The 23,290-nt window shown below is 35.4% G+C and overlaps 1 protein-coding gene and 1 pseudogene across 1 annotated transcript; both read left to right on the top strand.

Moving 5' to 3' along the window:
• Positions 1-1,253: 1,253 nt before the first annotated feature.
• Positions 1,254-7,749, top strand: LOC129315460 (ABC transporter B family member 15-like). The gene is made up of 7 exons (XM_054959141.1): positions 1,254-1,631; positions 1,729-1,783; positions 1,888-2,066; positions 2,157-2,614; positions 2,915-3,455; positions 4,773-5,684; positions 5,821-7,749. The coding sequence occupies exons 1-7, from the start codon at positions 1,383-1,385 to the stop codon at positions 7,222-7,224; spliced, it is 3,798 nt and encodes a 1,265-aa protein (XP_054815116.1). The 5' UTR covers positions 1,254-1,382; the 3' UTR covers positions 7,225-7,749.
• LOC129301830 (paired amphipathic helix protein Sin3-like 2) lies at positions 7,603-23,232 on the top strand (annotated as a pseudogene).
• The last annotated feature ends 58 nt before the right edge of the window (positions 23,233-23,290 follow it).

The following is a 23,290-nucleotide window of genomic DNA, read 5'->3' on the forward strand; positions in this document are numbered from 1 at the left end:
TCTAACTTGTTAAAACCCAAATGAATTATTGTTAATTTTAAATGAGTTGTTGTTAAAATCTGAATAGATATTTATTGATGAAAGACTAACACTTATATGATTAAAGACATCCTATCCATTTTTCTAACTTGTTAAAACTCAAATGGATTGTTGTTAATTTCAAATGAGTTGTTGTTAAAGCTAAATAGATATTTGTTAATGAATAACTAATATGTACAATTATGTCAATCCTATCCGTTTATCTAACTCGTTAAAATTCAAATAGATTCTTATTAATTTCAAATACATTGTTGTCAAAATCTGAATAAATGCTTGATATTGATAATTGAAAGCATAAGTTTAATGGAACATTTATATAAACAACGATTCATGCATTCAAGTTTTGACAACTAGAAATTGACAATAATTAATTTAAACCTTAACAAGTTAGAAAAATAAATAGGATGTGTTTAACTATATAAGTGTTTGTCTTTCATTAATAAGTGTCCATTCAAATTTTAACAATAACTTTTTAAAATTAACAACAACTTATTTAGTTTTTAACAAGTTAAAAAAAAATTGATAGAATAGGCATCATTGTACAAATGTTAGTCTCTTATTAACAAGTATTCATTCAAATTTTAATAATAATTTATTTAAAATTAACAATAAAAAATTAAGGCTTTAATAAGTAAAATATATAAAATTTTAAAATTTTTAATTTATAATTGACTATATTAGATCATCAAATGATAAGGATAAAATAACAAGTGTTGTTTTGAAATTAAAACACAACATTATGTTACAACATAAAAGGTTTGTAAGCTTGGGTTACCATGCACACACACATATTTGCCATATAAGATTAAATGAGCTTGGTAATCACCAGGATTTTTAGGTGTTCAAGTGGTCATGGATCAAATCCCTCATTGCCCATATTTACCAATTATCCTCCATTAATAAAAAGTATCACTAGCATCGAAGTTTTGGCAAACTCGCCACCGACAGAGCTCCATGGCAGTCCGATGGCTAACGTTGGTGATATTGTGATAGAGGAGGGTAAATTTTTTAATTATTATTTTAAACCTTTGAAGCATTTCGGTCATTTTATATAAAAAAATTAATTTTAGTCAAAGACTGAGAGATTGCAGTAAAATTTCAGGTATGATCATTGACTGATATTTTTTTCAAAAAATTATCCCGGCGCCGGTAATCTGCAGGGACGCTCACTGATTCCTATAAATACTGATCGTGGCAGTAACATTTGTCTGTAGGTCACCTTGTTTGTTCAAACCCACCAAGTTATTTGGAGAGGAAGCCAAAGCAGAAGCGCTAAACGAATCTTCAGTCATACACTTCCAGCTTAATTTGTTCCCAAGAACTAAAGTCGCTGGGGGGAAATTATGGATGGGGATCAGGAAACAAGCGTGGCTGCATCATTGGCTCCTAAGAAGAAGAAGAATGGGTCCATTAGATCCATTTTCATGCACGCCGATAGATTAGATTGCTTCCTCATGGTCCTAGGCCTCATTGGGTCCCTGGGCGACGGTTCCACCACCCCTCTCGTCCTCCTTGTCAGTGGCCGCTTGATGAACAATATCGGCTCTGGTCCTACCCTCGATCCCAATGCTTTCATCCATCCCATTAATAAGGTCAGGTTATTCTTTATATATATATATATATATATCTCTTTTCCTGTCTCGCACACAGAGACAAATAAAGGCCTTACCCAGTTTGTTTGGGTTGCAGAATTCGGTGGCCTTGCTATATTTAGCTGCTGGCTCCTTTTTCAGTTGCTTCCTCGGTGAGTTCTAATAATTCATATCTATGATTATGAGTTTTGGATCTCTCTGCTACTCAAGTTTGGAATTCCACAGCCAAGTAATGATTGTGTCTTGGCAATTTCAGAGGGGTACTGCTGGACCAGAACAGGAGAAAGACAAGCTGCCAGAATGAGAGCGAGGTATTTGAAAGCGGTGCTCAGGCAGGATGTGGCCTACTTTGATCTGCACGTGACAAGCACGTCGGAGGTGATCACCAGCGTCTCCAACGACAGTCTTGTAATTCAAGATGCTATTGCTGAGAAGGTAACTCAGAAAGACCAAAACAAAAACGCTCAATATCTCTTTGGATTTTCAAACACTGAGATAGCTTCCTCGGATTTTGATGAAAACTAGGTACCAAACTTCTTGATGAACGTGTTCATGTTCATCGGGAGCTACATAGCTGCCTTTGCAATGTTGTGGAGGCTGGCTATTGTGGGGTTCCCATTCGTGGTGTTGCTTGTGATCCCTGGTTTACTCTACGGTAGAACTCTAATGGGGTTGGCGAGAAAGATCAGAGAAGAGTATAATCAGGCTGGTACAATAGCAGAGCAGGCAATATCTTCCATAAGAACTGTGTATTCCTTCGTAGGAGAAAGCAAGACCATAGCCGCTTTCTCTGAAGCTTTACAGGGCTCTGTTAAACTGGGGCTCAAGCAGGGCTTGGCTAAAGGCTTAGCCGTCGGAAGCAACGGCATCGTCTTCGCTATCTGGTCCTTCATGTCCTATTACGGCAGCACCCTCGTCATGTACCACGGCGCTCAAGGCGGTATGGTTTTCGCCGTCGGAGCTGCCATCGCCGTCGGTGGCCTGTAATTTCGTCTATCCCCTGCCTCTCTCACACTTTTTTTGTAATCAAAAAAAAGAGCGTAAATTGAATAGACATAAGGATAATTTTCATTTTTATAAAGTTCACCTATGACGTTGTTCGGTGGAGCTTTATTACTTAGTTTACTTTAATGAGATGGTGAATGAACCCAGAAAGATATATGAGGAAATGATTAACTAATCATTTTTATTTGTGATAAACTCATACCATTCACTTTACACAAAAAAAAAAAAATCTTATAGTTTTAACAGTGAGATAGTAATCTTTTGATTGCTTGGAACAGATCTCTAGGGGCCGCTTTATCGAACATGAAGTACTTCTCGGATGCGAGTGCTGCAGGGGAGCGCATAATGGAAGTGATAAAAAGAGTTCCGAAGATTGATTCGGACAGCATGAGTGGAGAGATTCTGGAGAGCGTTTCAGGGGAAGTAGAATTCGATCACGTACAGTTCGCGTACCCATGCCGACCAGCAAGCATAATCCTGAACGATTTCTGCTTGAAAATTCCAGCAGGGAAGACGATGGCTTTAGTGGGTGGGAGTGGATCAGGAAAATCAACAGTAATATCACTTTTGCAGAGATTTTATGATCCACTTGTGGGAGAGATAAGGCTTGATGGTGTGGCCATTCACAAGATGCAGCTCAAGTGGCTGAGGTCACAGATGGGTCTGGTCAGCCAAGAGCCTGCTCTGTTCGCAACCAGCATCAAGGAGAACATTTTCTTTGGAAAGGAGGACGCTTCCATGGAAGAGCTCATTCAAGCAGCCAAAGCTTCCAATGCTCATAATTTCATTTCACACCTTCCACTGGGGTACGATACTCAGGTACGCTCACTTCTGCTCGTACGGAATAATTTTCCTGGAAAATATGGAATCTTCATAGCGGGGTAATAATGATAGTAATTTAGTTGGTAAGTTAGACACGGTTTTAGTTAATTAAAATGAAAAAAGTAGGAAAGTTAAAATTACAATGAAAGTACCTTTTTCCCGTATTCCTCCAAACAAAGGAAAAAGAAATGTTCTTTGCCTTAATGATATCATTTCATGTCATCTATCCACAGATAATTTGGTCGTCCACATACACAAAGAATCTCCCTTTTTTTCTGTTTTTTTTTTTTTTTCAAATTCTGGTTACAAAATACCACCCCATTGTTCTTTCAAAACCCCATGCGGCATCTTTCCCCTTGTCATTTTCATGACAAATTTCTGTTTTTAGTTTATCTAACAATTATAGATCAAAATAATTAATTTTATTTTATGTAATTAGTAGATATGCTCATACTAGAAATATTAAAATAAATATAATTTTATATTTAATAATATTTTATATCATACTCTTGTAAGTCATTTTATATGTCACCTTGTAAAAGATTTTGAATGCCCTATTTATAAGATACTATACAAAATTGAATCAATTAATGTTTTTGATAACATCCTCAATATTAATAAGGATATTTATGTTGAAAGGAAGAGTTAGAAGAGATAAGTAAAATTAAGTTAGAATTTATTATATATAATTAGTAAATTAAAGATAGTATTAGAAAGATGGGATAAATTTAAAAACATCAACTAAATTTATCCAATTTTCTTAAAGTTAATAAATTAGTTAGAATTGATTTATATATTAAAAATGAAGAAGTAATTGAAAAAAAAAATCTAACTATATATATAACACCATTGCTCTGTGCATACCCACCATAAAAGATAGTTCTAGATTAATATAAAATACAGGAATTGACGCATATACCATACATCATAAATATGTACATAGAAATCACGTAAGCATTTAGTAAATTAATCCATCCTAGCAATGAAACTCCCCCAAATGGCCTCTTATTTTTGGACTAGACCCCATACACCCTTATATTTTTCATTATCATCATTTTCGGAACTAACCAGTGACATACAAACCTGCATTGATATGTACAGGTAGCCCATCTCCTTAAGCAAAAAAGCCGTTGACTTTGTTTCAAATATAACACACAGGCCAGGGTGCCCAACATGACTTAATCATTGACTTTTTTTCGTCCCATGCTTATTATGTAAATCATGCTCACAATTTACTCTACTATTTGGAAAGTTACCGACACTATTTGCTCTGAATGGCTAATGTTAATGGATCAAAATTAATCACACGTTCAGGTTGGCGAAAGAGGAGTTCAAATGTCAGGGGGGCAAAAGCAAAGGATCGCCATTGCACGAGCAATAATAAAGAAACCAAGACTGCTTTTGCTAGATGAAGCAACCAGCGCGTTAGATTCTGAATCCGAGCGAGTAGTTCAAGAAGCTCTGGACAAAGCAGCCGTGGGTCGAACCACAATCATCATTGCCCACCGTTTATCCACCATCCGAAACGCCGATGTCATTGCCGTCGTCCAGAACGGAAGGATCATGGAGATGGGCTCGCATGACGAGCTCATCCAAAACGACGACGGACTTTACACCTCTTTGGTTCGTCTCCAACAGACGGAACAATTCAAAACCCAACAAGAAGACATCGTCTCCGCGCCGTCGTCTATATCAAACAGAGACATGAACAACACAAGCAGCCGCAGGCTTTCCCTGGTGAGTCGTTCTAGCTCTTCCAATTCAATGGCGCGAAATCCAGCTTTAGTTGCTGATGAAGACGGTGACCATCGCGTTACAGAAGATCAGAAATTCCCAGTTCCTTCGTTTCGGAGATTGTTGGCTCTTAATCTCCCAGAATGGAAGCAGGCAACTATGGGGTGTATAAGTGCTGTTCTCTTTGGTGCGGTTCAGCCACTGTATGCATTCGCAATGGGGTCTATGATATCAGTGTACTTTTTGACGGATCACGATGAGATCAAAAGGAAGACTAGGATTTATGTTCTCTGTTTTTTGGGGTTGGCTATCTTCTCTTTGCTTGTTAATATAAGTCAGCATTATTACTTTGCTTACATGGGCGAGTACCTGACCAAAAGGGTTAGAGAAAGAATGCTCTCCAAGATTCTCACATTTGAAGTCGGATGGTTCGATCAGGACGAAAATTCCAGTGGTGCTATTTGCTCTCGACTTGCCAAAGATGCCAATGTGGTACGTTTTTCCAACTCTCAAAATCTTACTGATGCATATTTTTGGGCTATTGAAGTCCATGGGGTCATCATGTGGCTAGTTGGCCATGTTCATTGCACGTCTTTTAACTATTTCACGATTGCAATTTAATTTACAGGTGAGGTCTTTGGTGGGTGATAGAACGGCTCTACTGGTACAAACTTGTTCGGCAGTGACAATAGCCTGCACAATGGGGCTGGTCATTGCATGGAGGCTGGCCATTGTGATGATAGCCATTCAGCCTCTTATCATTGCTTGCTATTACACAAGGCGGGTCCTTCTCAAGAGCATGTCTAGCAGAGCCATCAAAGCCCAAGAGGAAAGCAGCAAGCTAGCTGCCGAAGCTGTTTCGAATATTCGAACTGTCACCGCCTTCTCTTCACAAGATCGCATATTGAAAATGCTCCAAAAGGCTCAAGAAGGCCCGAGCCAGGAGAGCATTCGTCAATCCTGGTATGCAGGTATTGGACTCGGATGTTCCCAAGGCCTCATGACTTGTACTTGGGCTTTAGACTTTTGGTACGGTGGCAAGCTTATCTCCCAAGGTTACATCACTGGCAAAGCACTGCTCGAGACCTTCATGGTTCTGGTCAGCACAGGACGAGTTATCGCTGATGCTGGAAGTATGACCTCGGACCTCGCCAAGGGAGCCGACGCAGTGGGCTCTGTTTTTGCAGTTCTAGACAAATACACTCAAATTGAGCCACAAGACCCAGATGGGTACAAGCCGGACAAGATAACAGGCCAGATTGAACTCCGCGATGTTCATTTTGCTTACCCAGCTAGGCCCGATGTGATGATCTTCGAAGGATTTTCACTCAAGATAGAGGCTGGGAAATCAACAGCATTAGTGGGTCAAAGTGGGTGCGGCAAATCAACCATTATAGGCTTAATAGAGAGGTTCTACGACCCACAGAAAGGAACAGTGACCATCGAAGGTAAAGACATGAGGTCGTACCAACTCAGAGCACTGAGGAAATACATAGCATTGGTGAGTCAAGAGCCGACGTTATTCAGTGGGACCATAAGAGAGAACATTGCATATGGAGCGTCGGATAAGGTAGGCGAAGCGGAGATCATAGAAGCAGCGAGAGCAGCGAATGCCCATGATTTCATAGGAAGCCTGAAGGATGGATACGACACGTCGTGTGGGGACAGAGGGGTGCAGCTATCGGGAGGGCAGAAGCAGAGGATAGCGATCGCGAGGGCGATATTGAAGAACCCGACGGTGTTGCTGTTGGACGAGGCGACGAGCGCGCTGGACAGCCAATCGGAGAAGGTGGTGCAAGAAGCGCTGGAGAGGGTGATGGTTGGGAGGACCAGCGTGGTGGTGGCCCACAGGTTGAGCACCATACAGAGCTGTCATCTCATTGCTGTGTTGGATAAAGGGAAAGTGGTGGAGAAAGGGACCCACTCATCTTTGTTGGCCAAGGGACCCACCGGAGTCTATCACTCTTTGGTCACTCTTCAGAGAACGCCGCCGTCGAACGCCGCCGAGGGTCGAGACCCAATCCTGCATTGAAGATAATCAGGAGAAAGTGCGGAAGGCTTTTCCTCTACCCTACTTTTTCCAGCAAATTTATCCTTTCTATTTAGGGCAAATTACATCTAAGATCCCTTGGTAAAATTTTTATTAAAAAACTTGGAAGTTAAAATCATTTCTGAAAGTCTAATTGTTATCAAAATTTAACAGACTTGACTGCCAGATTTTAAAAAAATTTATTTGAAGCCATAATTTTTTTGTGAGTTTTTTAAAATCTGGCAATGAGTTTCCAAAATTTATTAGTAATTCTGTTTTCATAAATAGCTATAATTTTAGAGATTTCACATTTAAATATTACAAAATTTAGCTGCTTAAATGTAATTTTCCCTTCCACTAATCCGAGGATACCAGCCGGCGATGAACATGACAAGAGGATGGTATTTTCTGGTTGCGTTGCCCATTTTCATAATCTGTAAATGTATATATGCAAGAACTTTTGAGCTAGCTCGAGCTGTCCTGCAACATCCAGCGGCTCAGGTTAATATAACTGATCAGCTTATTGTTTCTTGTGTGTTCAACGCTTGAATGATCAAATTGTACATATTGTGCGAAATAAGTAAGCTAGCGTAAGGTTATATAGCCTTCTTTATTGGTTTATTTCTTCACGTTATTTATATGAATTATTTTTTTTATTTTCTCAAGAACATGGCATTATCCAACTTAAAACATAGCATCACATTTTCATGTTGATCCTCTACATTATATAACTAGAAATTCACAAGATTTAAACACAAATCATATGATATGGAACTATCAACAATTAATTAATTACCCTACTTTAACTTAATTGAGGTCTTTGTTCGGCTTTTAGTTAGGAGTATATAAATATAAATTATAAAAATAAAAAGCGTGGTTATACAAGTCAACAATAGCAAATGGGTTAAATGGGCTGGCTTTCTTGTTGGGCCAAAAAACTGTTAAACGGGTTGGCCCATTTAATTTGTTGATTAAACAAGTTTGCATGAGCTAAAAAGATCGATTTTTATGTGGGTTCCATATCCCAACTGGCCGACAGAATATGTTACAGGGGCCAATTTTGAATTACAAACGTAAATGGTTATAATATGTCAATTAATTATCAAATTCATGCAGTTTAAGTTTTATTTTAGTAGTAATATTTTGTTTTGAAGATAATAAGAACAAATTTGAAGTAATTCTTATCATATTTTCAGCTATGCTATGTTAATAATAATAAAAAAAATACACGACAATGGAACTTGGTTATTATCAGCTATCAACGTTAAATATGAAATTTCTGATCAGTGAGATGTTTGGTTGTGAATTGTTGACCAGTTCTTAAGATTCTTAGGTCCATTTAGTTAAGATAGAATGGTCAGATTATTTCCGTTTCACTTAGTTACTGTCAGATTTTTTAATATGAATATACCAGGGGAAATCACAAAGGTCCACTGAAAAAATATATGTACACTGTAGATCCAATAGATTTTGATATTTCTCTACAAGCCCCAAGTCCAATTATTTTCAGAGGTTAAATGACTAAGCTACTTTTGATTAAACTCACATTTGACTTGTGCAAACAAGTAGACTCCTTGTTTTAAATAATTAAACTTTTATTGTTGTGTACAGATCTTTTGCTATTAATTTTCTCTAGCTAACTTGTAAATTTTCTCATTCTCAAGTATAAGCATAAACCCACATGAATTCTTGAAGATAAATGAATTTCTTAATGTAAATAATTGGACTCTTTTAATTATTTTATATAGAAGTGTTCATGCTTGTTTCCATCCTAATCGACCTGGTGTCATCTTGATCATGTTCAAAATGTGTTTGAAACAAGATGAAACACGAGATCACCAATGCAACGTCTAATCCCAAATATGTTATTATATATTATTGTTTCCTTTTATTAATATTTAATATTTTATTTATTCAATTAGAGTCAATTATACATTTTATGTTCTTTTTACATAATCATATTCTCACTTAATTATGCCTAACTTAGTGATTCTGCTATTGTTATAATACTCATAACCCTTATTTTTTCCTCCTAGCATAAAGTTCCCAATACCTTAAAAATAAGGTAACTTCACTCTCCTACGGTAGACAAAGAAGGATTATTAGACCGGACTATTGCAAATGACCCCATCCCTTCATCTCGCCACAACACAAGCTATGGTATAATCCATCTATACCTCACTTTATTCTGTAAGATATGATTTAATGTGTGAGGCCTCACTTCACTAACAAAAACTAGAAAGATTAATAGTTACATGAAAAGGTACGTCCTGTCTAAACGAAAGGGAAAGGGTTTCACCCGTTCTCGAAAGTGATTATTTTTTTGAGCACAGTTATCATTTAGAAAGTCTAACCAGCTCCTATTCTTTTCGCCGCCCCTGTTTAGTGAAAAAGATGGTTTATTTGCTATGTTATACACCTATCAAATATGCCTTAATTATGGAATTCCTTTAGTAATTATTCTTGCAGTGGAAAGCATGGAAAATAAACAAACCATGGGAAGCAACCTAGTGTTTCTATTCTAGTTTTATTGATAACCTGCCCTTAAGGTAAGATTTGTTATTTGTGGTTGTAATAATTCTCATAGCTTAGAGGTTGTTGAAAATAATTGTTTTTTTCGTTGTTATTTACTAAACTTTTGTTAATTTTATTTGGTCAACTTATTAATTTTCTCAAGTATAAGTATAAACTCTTGTGAGTAAATGAACTTATTATTGTAAATAAGTAGAATTGTTATTTATGGATCTTGTACTGTTAATTTTATTTTGTTCACTTATAAATTTTTGAAGTACAGGTGTAAGAGTTAGAAGCTTGAATAAGCTCACCTAAATAGCCTGATTTATTGAAAAGCTTGAATGGTCAAGTTTGGCTCAAATTTTTTTGAGTCTCAAGAGGTTCAAATATCCAAATTTTACTGTTAAAATTTTTTATAATTAAAATTCTCACTTTAAAATTAATTATTTTATTTTATATAAAATATAAAATATTTTTTTATATTTAAGTGATATATATAGCTCAAATTTTCTTTAAAAAATATACGAGTCTTAAAATCTAAAAGTTAACATTAAAACATATTTTAAATATTGTTTTCAGATATCTTATAGATTAAAGAGAGTAAAAATATAACAATATAAATACTTTTATTTTTTAAAAAATATATCTAGTAACACATTTAAATATATAATATTTTAGTAGAAAATAATTTAAAACTTAAAGAATTAATAAATATTTATTATATTATGTATATTTGTAAATATAATTTTTATTTGGGCATTCGGGCTAAGCCCGAACCCTATTGAGTTTAGCCTTAATTTTTTGGACCAATTCAAGTTAATCTAGATAGGTCCGAACATAAAAAAAATTATTTTACTAAGTTTTGTCCTAAATTTTTTTAGACTGCTCGGGTCTAGTATGAATTACCAGCTCAAGTGTAAATCGGACTCTTTTAAACAAATAGACTTCTTATTGTAAATAATTATACTTTTTGTTATTTACTTATTTACGACCTTTTATTGTTAATTTTCTTTAGTTAACATGCAGTGCAAATATTCTCATTTATTAAGTGTTATTCAATTTTTTTTTATCTTTGAAAATAACTGCATTTGAGGCTTTTGGGCATTCAAAACAATAAAATAAAATTTATTGTGTCCACAGTGTTGGTATACCCCAGTTATCAGGATCCACTGCGCCTGCATTGTGAATATATTCGTTCAGTGGACTTATATCAATTCTTATGGATATACCTATATATATAATGTCTAACAAGTTAGCCTACTCAACTAAAAAAGGCCCCCAATCTAATCAGTACCAATCCAATCTAATCTCATTGCTGATATGATGGTTTAAATGATATGTAAATATTTTTTTAAGTGTATTTTAAATTTAATGATATGTCTAAACTTTGGTAAAGCTGCATGACCAACTCATGAACTTTTTTTTTTTGGGTCTAAGGGCAATTTTTATTCTTGATAGCATAACAATAATTTTTTTAAGGAGTTGCATCATTCATAATTGGGTTAAGACTTATTTTGCCTTTTAAATTTTATCATTAGGGTTTGCAAGTACCTTAAATTTGATTGTGAGTTATTTTTATCTCTGCATGTTTGAAATTTGCCCTATTATTTCAACATTAATGTACCTAACAAACATTATTTGAGCATAAAAATGACTTACAATCAAATTTAAGATGTCTACAAATCTAAAGGTGAAGTTCAGAAATAAAATAAATCCTTAACCTTTTATAATTTATAGCTTGCTAATAAATGTTGATCTAATTAGTAAATATTTGACTTATAACTATCAAGTTATGAGTTCAAATTTTGCTGTCAAACAAATATTCTTTAAACTTGAAAACATGCCACAACTAAACCTTTGATATTTAATTTACCTAAATTTTTATTTATATAAAAAAATAAAAAACAAAGAGGAGCTTAACTCAAAAGGGAGAACAAAGCTCTACTCAAACTTTACAATAAGGAGTAAGTCTTTCAAATTTTACCCATCAATATCAAGTACAAAATTTGCCATAAATATTTCTTTTAATAAAAACTAAAATATATAAAATATATACAAATCAAGAGCACTGGATTTGATATAAAATGTGATATTAAAAAATATAAAGAGATATGAAGGCTTAAACATGGGTCTTGAGTTGACTTCATGGACATGCATAAAAATATTTTATATAATATTTTAGTTGACCCCAATAATATTTAAATTTAACTCAGATAGTTATATAAAAAATATACAAATCATATAAAAAATCAAAAAAGACGAACTATAATATAGATTATATTAATAAATAATCTTGACATGTTTATTGTCATATGCTCCAATGAAAATTCAAGAGGTGGATGATTTTCCAATAATATCATGATAAATAACATGAGCTTTGGATTTGAATATTTGATTCCTGAAGACGCCCCATTCCTTTCCTCATGCAGGGCGTAGCCGCATGAAGGCATTTGTAAATTTTTGAACCGAGAGTCTGAGAGGGTGCTTTCAAAATCTTGCTTTTTAGACTTGGAATCTTGAGTATTATTCCCACGTACTCTATAGCCTCCTTTTCAGGTTTCACTAGCTAACTTCTTTGATGCCAAGATGAAGAGAACAAATGACTCGTAAGTTCTGATTTTGGCGCTCTTTCTAGAACTGTTTATTCATATTTATTTTCGTCTCCAAACTGGAAGAATTTGGCGAGTATTTCTCGTCAAGTTATTAGCTTTCGCTACCTCAACGATGAATTAGAACATGCCCGGCATTAAGGGATTTTGGATTATATTATTGATACGAATTTCTGTCAAGTTTCCTTGATATTTGTCTACTTAAATTAAATACTTCGAGCTCTCCATTAGCAGCATTAGATAATTGGGCATTTGTTAGTAAATTTGTTTCATTGTTTTCACATATACAAGTATAATGCCTCGTTGAACAATGAGTTACACTTAATCTGTGCACCTGAATATTTCTTTGCATGCTGTGTGAAGCAATGGTCAATCCCATGTCCACGGAGGAGGCGGAATGGCGGCGGTAATATAGGTGGGGAAGGACGAGCTGCTTTGCAGAATTTGCTTAGCAGCCATGCCAGATCCTATATAAAGTCAGTGAAACAAAACTTTCAGAACCAAAGAGAAAAATATGATATGTTCCTGGCGATCATGAGAGATTTCCAGGCTCAAAGGTAAATTCTGCACACCTTTGATAATTTGTCATAAATGCTTTGCTTAAAGGAGTTATATAAGTATCAGTATGTCTGCTCTTTTGCAGGATTGACACTGCTGGTGCCAGAGAAAGGGCGAAGGAACTATTCAAAGGGCATAGTGAATTGATTTCTGGATTTAATGCCTTCTTGCCCAAAGGTTATGAGATGACACCTGATGAGGATGAAGCTCCTCCAAAGAAAGTGGTTGACTTTGAAGAAGCTTTGGATTTTGTACATAAGATAAAGGTGAGTTTTATATTTTCAATCTGAGTGATTCTTCACCAAAATTGTTGGTTATCACCCCTTTGATTGAAGGTTTTTCTCTTCCAGGAACGATTTCAAAATGATGATCCTGTATATCAGTCATTGTTGGACACATTGAATATGTTCTGCACAGGGAGCAAGGATGTGAAAGAGGTCTATATGGAGGTAAATGTTCTGTTTGGTTTGGGACACTTTCTAGAAATGTTTTGTTGTCCTAAAGAACTTTCACGACAGAAAATGTATTAATAGCCTTTCTTTGGCTGTCAATATGAAAAGTCATTTGGCACTAATGGAAAGAGATGGAATAAAAGAAAACACATTATAAAGATGTAAAATGAACCTCCTACGACAACTTTCAAAAATTTGAAAATTGGATTTATATTGTTGAGTGATCACTATAAAAACGTAATAAACATTCTGCAGAGAGGATACGCAGAGATTGAACTCTTCATTCATACCAAACGTTCCCTAAAACCTATCTTATTCACTTCCAAGACAGTTATATAATCATCAGACAATCCTTTTTACAAGCCTACTCATGAAAGGGTAAAACAATCACCTTGACTAATCAATTAGTCAATGGATCACTAAATTCTTTTGGACCAACTCTCATATCATGCACAAATTTTGGCGCCCTTTGATGAAATATCTTGTTCTAAAGAACTTTCATGTTATAAAATGCACTGGTAGTTTTTTTTCCTCTGGCCATCAATGCAGAACAATTGTCATTCACTTGCAGGACAATCATACAACTATTGAAAGTCTAAGCCAACCATTGAAAGTATAAAACAGTCAGCTCAACTAAACAATTGCTAAACAAATTGCCAAATTCTTTTTAGCCATCTCCCATGACATGTACTAATTATTTTAAATAATCTTATGCCTTTAGGTTTCTTCCATATTTGGCAACCATCCTTGACTTACTTGAGGAGTTCACCAGATTTTTGCCAAATGATTCTATGACACCTTTTATACAGTATGCACCATATGGCCCCAATTTAGCTCAGTGTTTTCACGAGCAGTGTTCTACAACAGCCATTAAGCAGCAATTGCAACTGGACAAGGCAATTTTATAAGCTTTTAGTTGATTGGATTATAATTTTTTCTTCTCTCTTTCCATAGTGAATTTTAATAGCTTTTTGTTGATTGCTTTAGAAACTACCATCTTTTCAGCAACATCATCAACGAGATAAGCTTATTACTTCTCATGATCACAATCTCAGTATTCATTCGTCTAAGCTGGATGATGGCAAAACAATGATTAAAGAGCACAAGAAGAAGGTTAAGGAAAGTAGGGATGGGAGAGTTCATGATCGGAATGAGAGAGAACCTGATCTTTCTAACAACAGGGGCTCAAAATGTGTTCCTGACAAAAAAAAGTCTGTCAAGAACGCTGAAGGTCTTGGGCTAACTGCTGACTTCCCTTATGATACAACAACAACAACAACAACAACAAGCCTTTATCCAAATATATATTGAAGGGTAAGCCTTCATACTGTAAGTTGAATGGATGCGGTGATTGGATACATGATTCATGCTTGTATATTGCATTAATATAATTGCTTTGGTTAAGAAGTAACTGACCTCTTTTTCCAATTTTGTTTGACTAAAATGTTGTCATTTCAACATTACTGGTGTTGTGGGTTGTTATGTATTTATTTCTATGTGCAAAAGCAATATCATGCTTTGATTACTGAAGCAATCGCCATCAAGGGGGAAAAAAACAGAAAGGAAGTGTAGATTACATTAGTTGGGTGTAAAGCTGTCTGCACTGCAAAAACCAGTGCAATTGCTTAAATTAGTTCACCTCAATAAATACTGTTGAATGTGTATATGGACTGATTGTTATGAAATTATTAGCATGGCTTACTTGATATTTTCTTCTTTTCACTTCTTGATCTCTTTTTTTTGAAAGGCTTGAGGGATAAATAGATCTCATCCTTTATATGAGTTTTGGTATTTAACTTAGAATCTAATAGCTTCTTTGTGCATTTAGTATTTTTTGTTGATTCCCTATGTAGATGTTTTTAATTTTCAAAATATATAATAAAATTGGGAAGCTGAGGGAGGAGGGATTTGAACCCGTACCATCACATTATCCCTTTTAAATTTTGAAAATAAGGAAGCCCTGCATTTCATTAGATTTTAATATCCGTAAGCATTCTATATGTTACTTTTAATGTCTGAGAATGTTTAAAGTTCATATTGAACTGTGTATTTTTGTAATCTGTTAATTTGACTTCATGCCAGGCATGTATGACCAAGCATTTAGTTTCTGTCAGAAAGTCAAGGAGAGGTTGGGCAGGTCAGATTACCATCAGGCATTCTGGAAGGCCTTCATTTGTTCAGCAGTGGAATGATAAAAAGGCATGATTTAAATGATTTGGTATGTGATGCCGTTTTGCTTTTTTGAATCCTAGACATGCAATGTCATACCGGAAAACATTTGTTTGCTTGTACCCCTGATTTTCAGTTTTCAATATTCTTGAAATATCAATTTGTTTTAGTTTTGCTGCTCTTAATTTTCAACAATTATGAGGACTTCACTAGCAGTTGTTTCTCACAGTTTCGGTAGCATTTCCCATCCACTGGTCCGTTTGTTCTTGATATTTTCGGCTGTGGTGTCAAAGTGTTATTTAGGCGGGTACATCTAACATCATAATATATTATGTATATGTTGATTCGATGCTACACTTGATGCCTTTGGTTTTGTAAGATCCTAATGCTAGTCTGTGGTTTCACAGCCTGGTTTATGATGCATAAATTTAAATAATTTCTATCAGTTACCTAGGCTTTTACGCCCCCCCCCCCCCCCAAAGAAAAACCAACAAAAAAAAAGAGAGAGAGAGTTACTAGGCTGAAGACATTACTGCTCCTCTTTTGTAAATTTGAATAACACTCGAGGGTAAGAAGGGGGTTGGATTTTTTTCCTTCTATTTTGCATGTTACACGTGTCAAAAGCATTAACCTCAAGACCATCTGAACAATACATTAAAATATGTCGTTCCATCAAGAGCCTAGGGATATTTTGGTGATGATAAACTTTTTGTTCATCTCAAGCTTCAACGGTTTCGAATGAAGCTTTCATGTTTTGAGATTATTAACTTTGACCTTTCTGCTGCCGCTGGTATTAATTTTTTTCTGCCAAACTCTGAATTCAAGTGGTCACTTTACTTGGAAAGTATCCTGCTCTTATGGATGAATTCAATGATTTCGTGGGCCAATGTGAAAATATTGGTGATTGTTTTTCAACTTTCTTACTGTTTATCTTTTTATTTTCTTATTACTTAACCTGAAGGATGTGCCTGACATAATTGTTATTGCAGATGGGCTCCTTGCCAATGTCATGAGTAAAAGTATGTCAAAATATTATACAGCTTATTTATCCTCCTTACTCTTTCTTTTTCCTTTCCTTTTTCCCTTTTTACCTTTGGCAGGTTAGCAGTTATATTCAAGGACCGAGTTCTTTGTATGATTTTGTTTTCAATTATCTTTTCAATTTTTTTCCTTTCGAAGATTCATTAAGATATTTATGTCGCTGAGCTTCCTGGACTTATTTTAAATGGTTTTTCTGACCTTTATCTCATTGACCAAAAGTGATGCTGCAAGAGTTGTTCGTTTCAGAATCATCGAGTAGTGATGGTCAATAGTTCAGATCATCAAAGTTGGAAGACAAAGATGGAGACCAGAAGTGTGAGGTGCGTGTGCTAAAAGCGAGAAAAGAAGACCACGAGAAATACATGGGGATATCAATTCATGAACTTGACCTCAGTGAATGTGAACGTTGTAATGCCATCTACCGGCGTCTTCCTGAAGATGTACAGAACCCCTGGATTTTTCTTTCTTGTTTGGCCTTGTCAACATATAGTGTCTTTGTGAAAATAATTCGTTTTATTTACTATTGCAGTATCCAATTCCTATTCCTAGTCAGAGATCTAAGCTTGAGACTATAGTATTGAATGATCACTGGGTATCTGTAACTTCAGGAAGTGAGGATTACTCTTTCAAACATATGCGCAGGAATCAGTATGAAGAAAGCTTGTTCAAATGTGAAGATGACGTACAATATTCTTGTCTTGTTTATCTTTAGTTCTTTTATCTCATTATTTCGGTTTGGCAATTCCTTTTTGTTCAAGCTGACATGATTTTTCTGTGATGTCAAATAATCCTCCCTTGCCTTTTCAGGCTAGTGTTCATTCTCAATTTCTTTTTGTCTAGTCTCAGTTAGAATATTTTTATGAGGCAAATGATGACGGTATTACTTCCAATGTAGATTTGAGCTGGACTTGTTGATAGAGCATGTGAGGTCAACTGCTAAACATACAGAGGGGTTATATAATAGCATTGTCAGTAACAAAATCAATATTGAGGTTCCAATGCGTATTGAAGAATACTTTAGTGGTATGAATTGAAATCATCTTACTTTAAAATGTTAATCTGAAGCCTTCTATTTCTTATTACTGTTAGAGCATTATGATAGACTGATTCTGTCATGCGGGCTTCATATTTCAGTTTTACATTTAAGATGCATCGAGCGTTTGTATGGTGACTATGGTCTTGAAGCTATGGAGGCATTACGTCAGAATCCTACTGTTGCTTTGCTTGTGATGTTGAATCGACTAAGGCAGAAACGAAGGGAGTGGAGGAAGTGTCGTTCAGAATTCAACAAGGTCTGGGCTGAAATTTACGCTAAAAACTACTACAAATCACTTGATCATCGTAGCTTCTACTTCAAGCAACAAGACTCCGAACTTGAACCCAAAATGTAAGTGACTTTTTAATGAAGGATGAGAATAGATTGGAACATATAATATTAATTACTTGTAAATTAAAAACTATAATAAGTATATAAAATAGGATGCTAAAATAAGATTAACATGATTTCAGTTAAGAATAAATTATAGACTTTAATATTTTAAATTTGGACCCTTAAATTATAGGTTTAGAGATGATTTGAATCGTAAATTTATATTTAAAATATTTTAACTTTAAATAATTAAATTTGTGGCCCCTCCGTTAATTTGGGCCTAAGAATTTTCTCTCTCTACTCTCTCTGGCTTCCTCTCCTCCCTCCCCCCCAAAAAAAAAAAATCACTCTCTCCTCTCTTGCTCTGGAAAAACCACGCTGAAGCAAAAGGACGACATGGAGCCACTCTGCTCCCAAGCTATCAGCGCCATGTCCCAAGCTTCTGTCTTTGACCCTCCATAACGCCGGTGGAAGTAGAACATCACACTGTCATGAATATTGTGCCAGTTGCATCTATGTCAACAATCTGCCCCTTTGGCTTCTTAGTCAGACCACATGCTACCTGCAAGAGGACATGATATAAGGACTCAGAAAACACTAAAAATAAGGTAGCCCCATATGGTTTAGAAACAAGCAAGGAGGATTCCCCCCCCCCCCAAACCTTGCTTCGAGCAGTAAGAACTGAAGTAAGAGTGCGTGATTTCTTCTTAGAGTTTGCATCTCCTGCCCTTTTCTTGTTCGCAGGCTTCTCTTTCTCAACTTCTTCTGAGCTTATGTCAATGACTTCCTATCACGAGTACCACATCAGGGAGCCTCACAAGTATTGTGTGGTTTATAAATATGAGGGGCTCTTCTACCCAACAAGCTAGTCTTTTGAGATGGCTCTCCTTTTGGGCTTGTGCTCATCACATTGGTGCTTTCATTGAGAGTTCAGTGTCACAGAAAGGACTACCCATGGAGGGTTCTGACCGACAGAAGGCCGAGTAAAGTGCCATGGAGTGAAGCCGTCGGGGACGTCGGCTCTTGACGGGGTGGCATTGTCATGAGTCCCACATCAGGGAGCCTCACAAGTATTGTGTGGTTTATAAGTGTGAGGGGCTCTCCCACCCAACAGGCTAATCTTTTAGGATGGCTCTTCCTTTGAGCTTGTACTCATCACACTTCCCTTTGAGCCGATCGGTGGATCATAAGTAGAGAGTGAAAGGACGTTGATGTACATGCGATAGCTGCAAGAGTTTTTTTTTTTGGGGGGAAGAGTAGAGTTGTGCAAATGAATTGTGAGCCAGCCCACCAAAATAAATGGGCTAAGAAAATTCAACCTAACTCACATATTGGCGGGCTAGTGAGCCTACGGGCCAACCTGCAAAATGCAATTTTGTATTTTAAAATGATTTAAAATTTATAATCAACATATTATATATGTAGACAATGATTTTTCTTATATTATTTTTTGAAATAAAATTTGAATATAAACTCATTATTTTTCTCAACGAATTTATATTTGTTATTTCAATTAATAGATCTTATAAGATTAACAAATAATATATATTCAAAATATTTTTATAAAAATTAATAAATAATTGATTTACAAACTATAACAAAAAATTCATTTGCAAATTGTATGAAAGATTGACATTATCTTTCAAATGTAAAGAATATATTTGGAACTTATAAATTATAAATTTGAGAAATATTAAACAAATAAATTTTTTAAAAAATAGGTTAGTTTACGAGTCAGCCCGTTTTAACTTGCCATTTTTGCAAGCTATTCTAGCTTAATCCATTTTAAAATTAGGTTAATTCTTTCAACTTAACTCGTCAAAGTTGGCAAGTTGAACGAGCTAGTTTGTGAATTCAACTCATTTTTCCAACTCTATGGAAGAGAATGTAGACCTACTATGTTTAAAGAGATAGATGTTAATTTCAAGAGAATGGCGAGAGTGAGATTATTTTAAATTTAATTGTTTAGAATTTAAAATATATTAAATATGAGTTTAGAGTTTAAATTGTTTTAAAACTTATAATTCAAGATTTAAATTGTTATTTAATTCTTTAAAATTTCCTATTTTCTTGCATTTTTAAATGTATCCTTTAGGCTTTGGTTAAAGTCTCTAGTAATTAGGGTTGGGATAGCCTATTTGATTGAGACTATTGAAGTTATTCTCTTGGCTTGTTAGCCATTCTTCTCCCTCTTCTAAATCTTCGTTTTCTTCTCTCCTCTTCTTTACTTCTTATATATCTACCTTATTTTCTTTATGTTTGCCATTGGTCGAACATCATTTCTTTTACTATGTTTGCAGAACACTTTGGGAGGCCCAATCCAAGTTTTGCAAACCCAATTTTCATTGAATGCTTGTTGGTTTGCTTTTGCCAAGTTAGGTTTTATTCATTAAATCTTAGTTTTCCCAATGCAAGTAGAAGGCTGCTTTCGTAAAATCACATCTTCTAAACTGAGTTTTCTCGACACCATTTTCTTTGACAATAGCCAAACATCCACTTTGTCTGCTTTTGCGTGATGGCACTATTTTGCTTTGACACGGCGTGAAACATGAACATGCATCAATTAGACGGGGTGCAAGTAGTGTAACCCCAAAGTCACACGTGTCATTTCCAAATTCTTGGGTTATATTGTATTTTAAGATAAAGCAGCAAATTGACAAATTGCTTAAAAAGCTTAATTTGAAAGAATCATATAAAAGCAATTCTCAATGAAAGTAAACTTTGCCTAGGTTTTGCAAAATTAATTTGACATGTAACTTGATGAAGATATCCAAAACGGAGAATTAACAATATTTTGTGTGTGTGAATAAAATCAAAAAACAGATTTTCATGACAAGCCGGTAGAACAGCTCCCATTGAAACTGGCATTTCTTTTTTAATTAAGCAAGATAGATCGTTAAACTCTGCAGATCCAGAGATCCTTTTCTTTCTCATGCTTAGAATTATTTCAAATAAATTAACAAACAGTGAAAGGTCCTTTTCTGTCTCATTCCTACTTATATATTCCAGATATTCCAAGCAATTTATTTATCTGAACCCGTGGACCACAGACATGTTAAATCACATAAGGCATTTTCCAGGCCAAAAAATATAGTCACACAAGGCATTCATCACGGGAAAAAAGTCTTCGTCGTCTTCTGATTCTGCTAGAATTTATCAGTGGTAGTCTTGTTGAAAGCTTGCTATTGTATTTAAGCTCTCAGTATGTTTCACTTTTCAGTGTTATTATCTCGATAATTGCTTTTACAATGTCATTAATTAAATGCACAGCTTTGGTGGCTAAGATCAAAAAAATCAAAGAGAAGCGGCAGAAACAGGATTGCCTTGAGGCCACTGCTGCTGGAAATAAACTATCTCTGATACCACATATGCAATTTGAATATTTAGATGTTGGGATTCACAAAGACCTATATAAACTTGTTTGTTATGCCTGTAAAGAGATCGTTGCAAGTAAGGGGTTGTTAAATAAAATGTTAAGAGTCTGGACTACCTTCTTGGAGCCGATGCTTGGTGTTTCCTCTAGGCTAGTAGTTGTAGAGAAAAGGAGAGATGGGCATTATGTTCCCAAATTCGATGCATCATATGTTGGAGATGTTGAACACCCTGGAGGTGATTCTTTGTTAATGAATTATAGGCAACCAAAATTCGATAATGAAGCTGATGGTAGAATGACTGAAGTCAAGAAATTTGACCAGATTTTCTTTGTGGCTAGCAATAAAGTAGCTGGATCTGTTGATGGTGATTGCCCTTGTAAAGATGATGCTCTGATGGGGAAAGGGCAAAAAAATGTGGATTGTAATGCTAAAGTCGATGACTTTAGTAAACAATTTGCCTATGATGCACAAGATCATCATGACTTTGTAGCCAAGTCTCAAAGTGGTAATGCATCTATGGTGGAGGTATGAGTTGTGACTTCTTGGAGTAATAATGATCTAATCGACTAATTGTAACCAAGTGTTGCGTGATCATTTTCCAGCATTTTCATTTCTACTTTCATTTGAATCAAGGGGCTTTTTAAATTAGTATTAATGTGCCTGTCTGTTAACTTGGTACTTCAGCATTGTGACGTGGCAACTCCAGTTCCTTTGGCCAATGGAGTTCTAATTCGAAGCAATAGCCAAGAAGAATTTGCTGGGCATTGCCAAATTGAAAAGGAAGAGGGTAAATTATCTCCCTCACTAAATGGTGTTTCTGAAGAGGATAACTGTGTTGGCAATGGAGATGCCACTATGCAGGTAACGCCCAGCTCAGAACTCAATCCCGCAAGAAGTAAATATCAATCAAGAGATGGGCAGCAAGAATGCCCTCTGGAGGTTGGGATTCATAACAATGCAGATGTTGATGATTGGGACATTAAAAATGCATCTGAAGGTGGTGGAGATGCCTCAGGTGGGGAGTTAGCTGGTCACTAATTCTCTCAGGAAGAGCATGAGGGGCAGGGAGATATGGAACATGATGATATTGATGATAAAGGTGAAACTGAAGTTGAGAGAATGTGTAATGCACAATCTACTGTAGATGGCTCATTGTCAGAAAAGTCCTTTTTGTCAGTGAAACCTCTTACAAAGCATGTATTGCCCGTTTTACTTGAAGAAAGAAGAGAATCCAGGGTTATCTGTGGAAATGATGATATCTATGTGCTTTTCAGGCTTTATCATGTAAGGATAGGTATTGTTAATGTCACATTTTGTTCATTGGTGAAGAAGTTAATAATACACTCGTTAATCTTGGCAGATTTTGTATGAAAGGATCTTATCAGCAAAAACAAATTCAATGAAGCGTAGAATTGCAAAGGATGCTAATTCTCCAGATCCATATTCAAGGTATCTCTGGGCATCTTGCACTGATCTTTTTTTTTTTTTTTGTTAAAAAAAAACTCCTTTTGATTTTTTTTTTTTTTTGTTGTTGGTCTAGATTTATGAATGCACTTTACAACTTACTTGGTGGATATGTTGATGACGCAAAGTTTGAAGATGAATGCCAAACAATTATTGGAAACCAGTCGTACACGTTATTCACATCGGGCAACTTAATCCATAAATTGGTTAAACAGGTATGTTTGTCTCTTATTCTGTCTTATTTTTCACTAATGACTTGTTTTACTCCTAAGGTTCTAAATGTCCTTTTCTTTTCCTGCAGCTTCAAGTGGTTGCAAATGTTGAAATAAACAACAAACTTATTCAATTATTTGAGTATGAAAATTCTCAGAATCCTAGTAGGCTAATTCATTCAGCGTATCTTGCAAATGCACATGTGATCCTCCCCGAGGAGAATATATATAACCTATAAGACTATGTTCCCCCTCTCCAACCACTTGGGAAAAGAAACAACAAATGAAAGAAAGAAGATTCAGACAG

Source organism: Prosopis cineraria, unplaced genomic scaffold (genome assembly GCF_029017545.1).
Source record: "Prosopis cineraria cultivar Desert tree isolate PC_DT_omini unplaced genomic scaffold, ASM2901754v1 PC1, whole genome shotgun sequence".
In the NCBI taxonomy this organism is placed as follows: Eukaryota; Viridiplantae; Streptophyta; class Magnoliopsida; order Fabales; family Fabaceae; genus Prosopis; species Prosopis cineraria.

Bases quoted from the DNA above. Each gene is read 5' to 3' on its own strand.
- LOC129315460 (XM_054959141.1), top strand. From the start codon at position 1,383: ATGGATGGGGATCAGGAAACAAGCGTGGCTGCATCATTGGCTCCTAAG. The intron at 1,784-1,887 runs GTGAGTTCTAAT...TGGCAATTTCAG, and splicing joins CTTTTTCAGTTGCTTCCTCG to AGGGGTACTGCTGGACCAGA. The intron at 5,685-5,820 runs GTACGTTTTTCC...TTTAATTTACAG, and splicing joins TTGCCAAAGATGCCAATGTG to GTGAGGTCTTTGGTGGGTGA.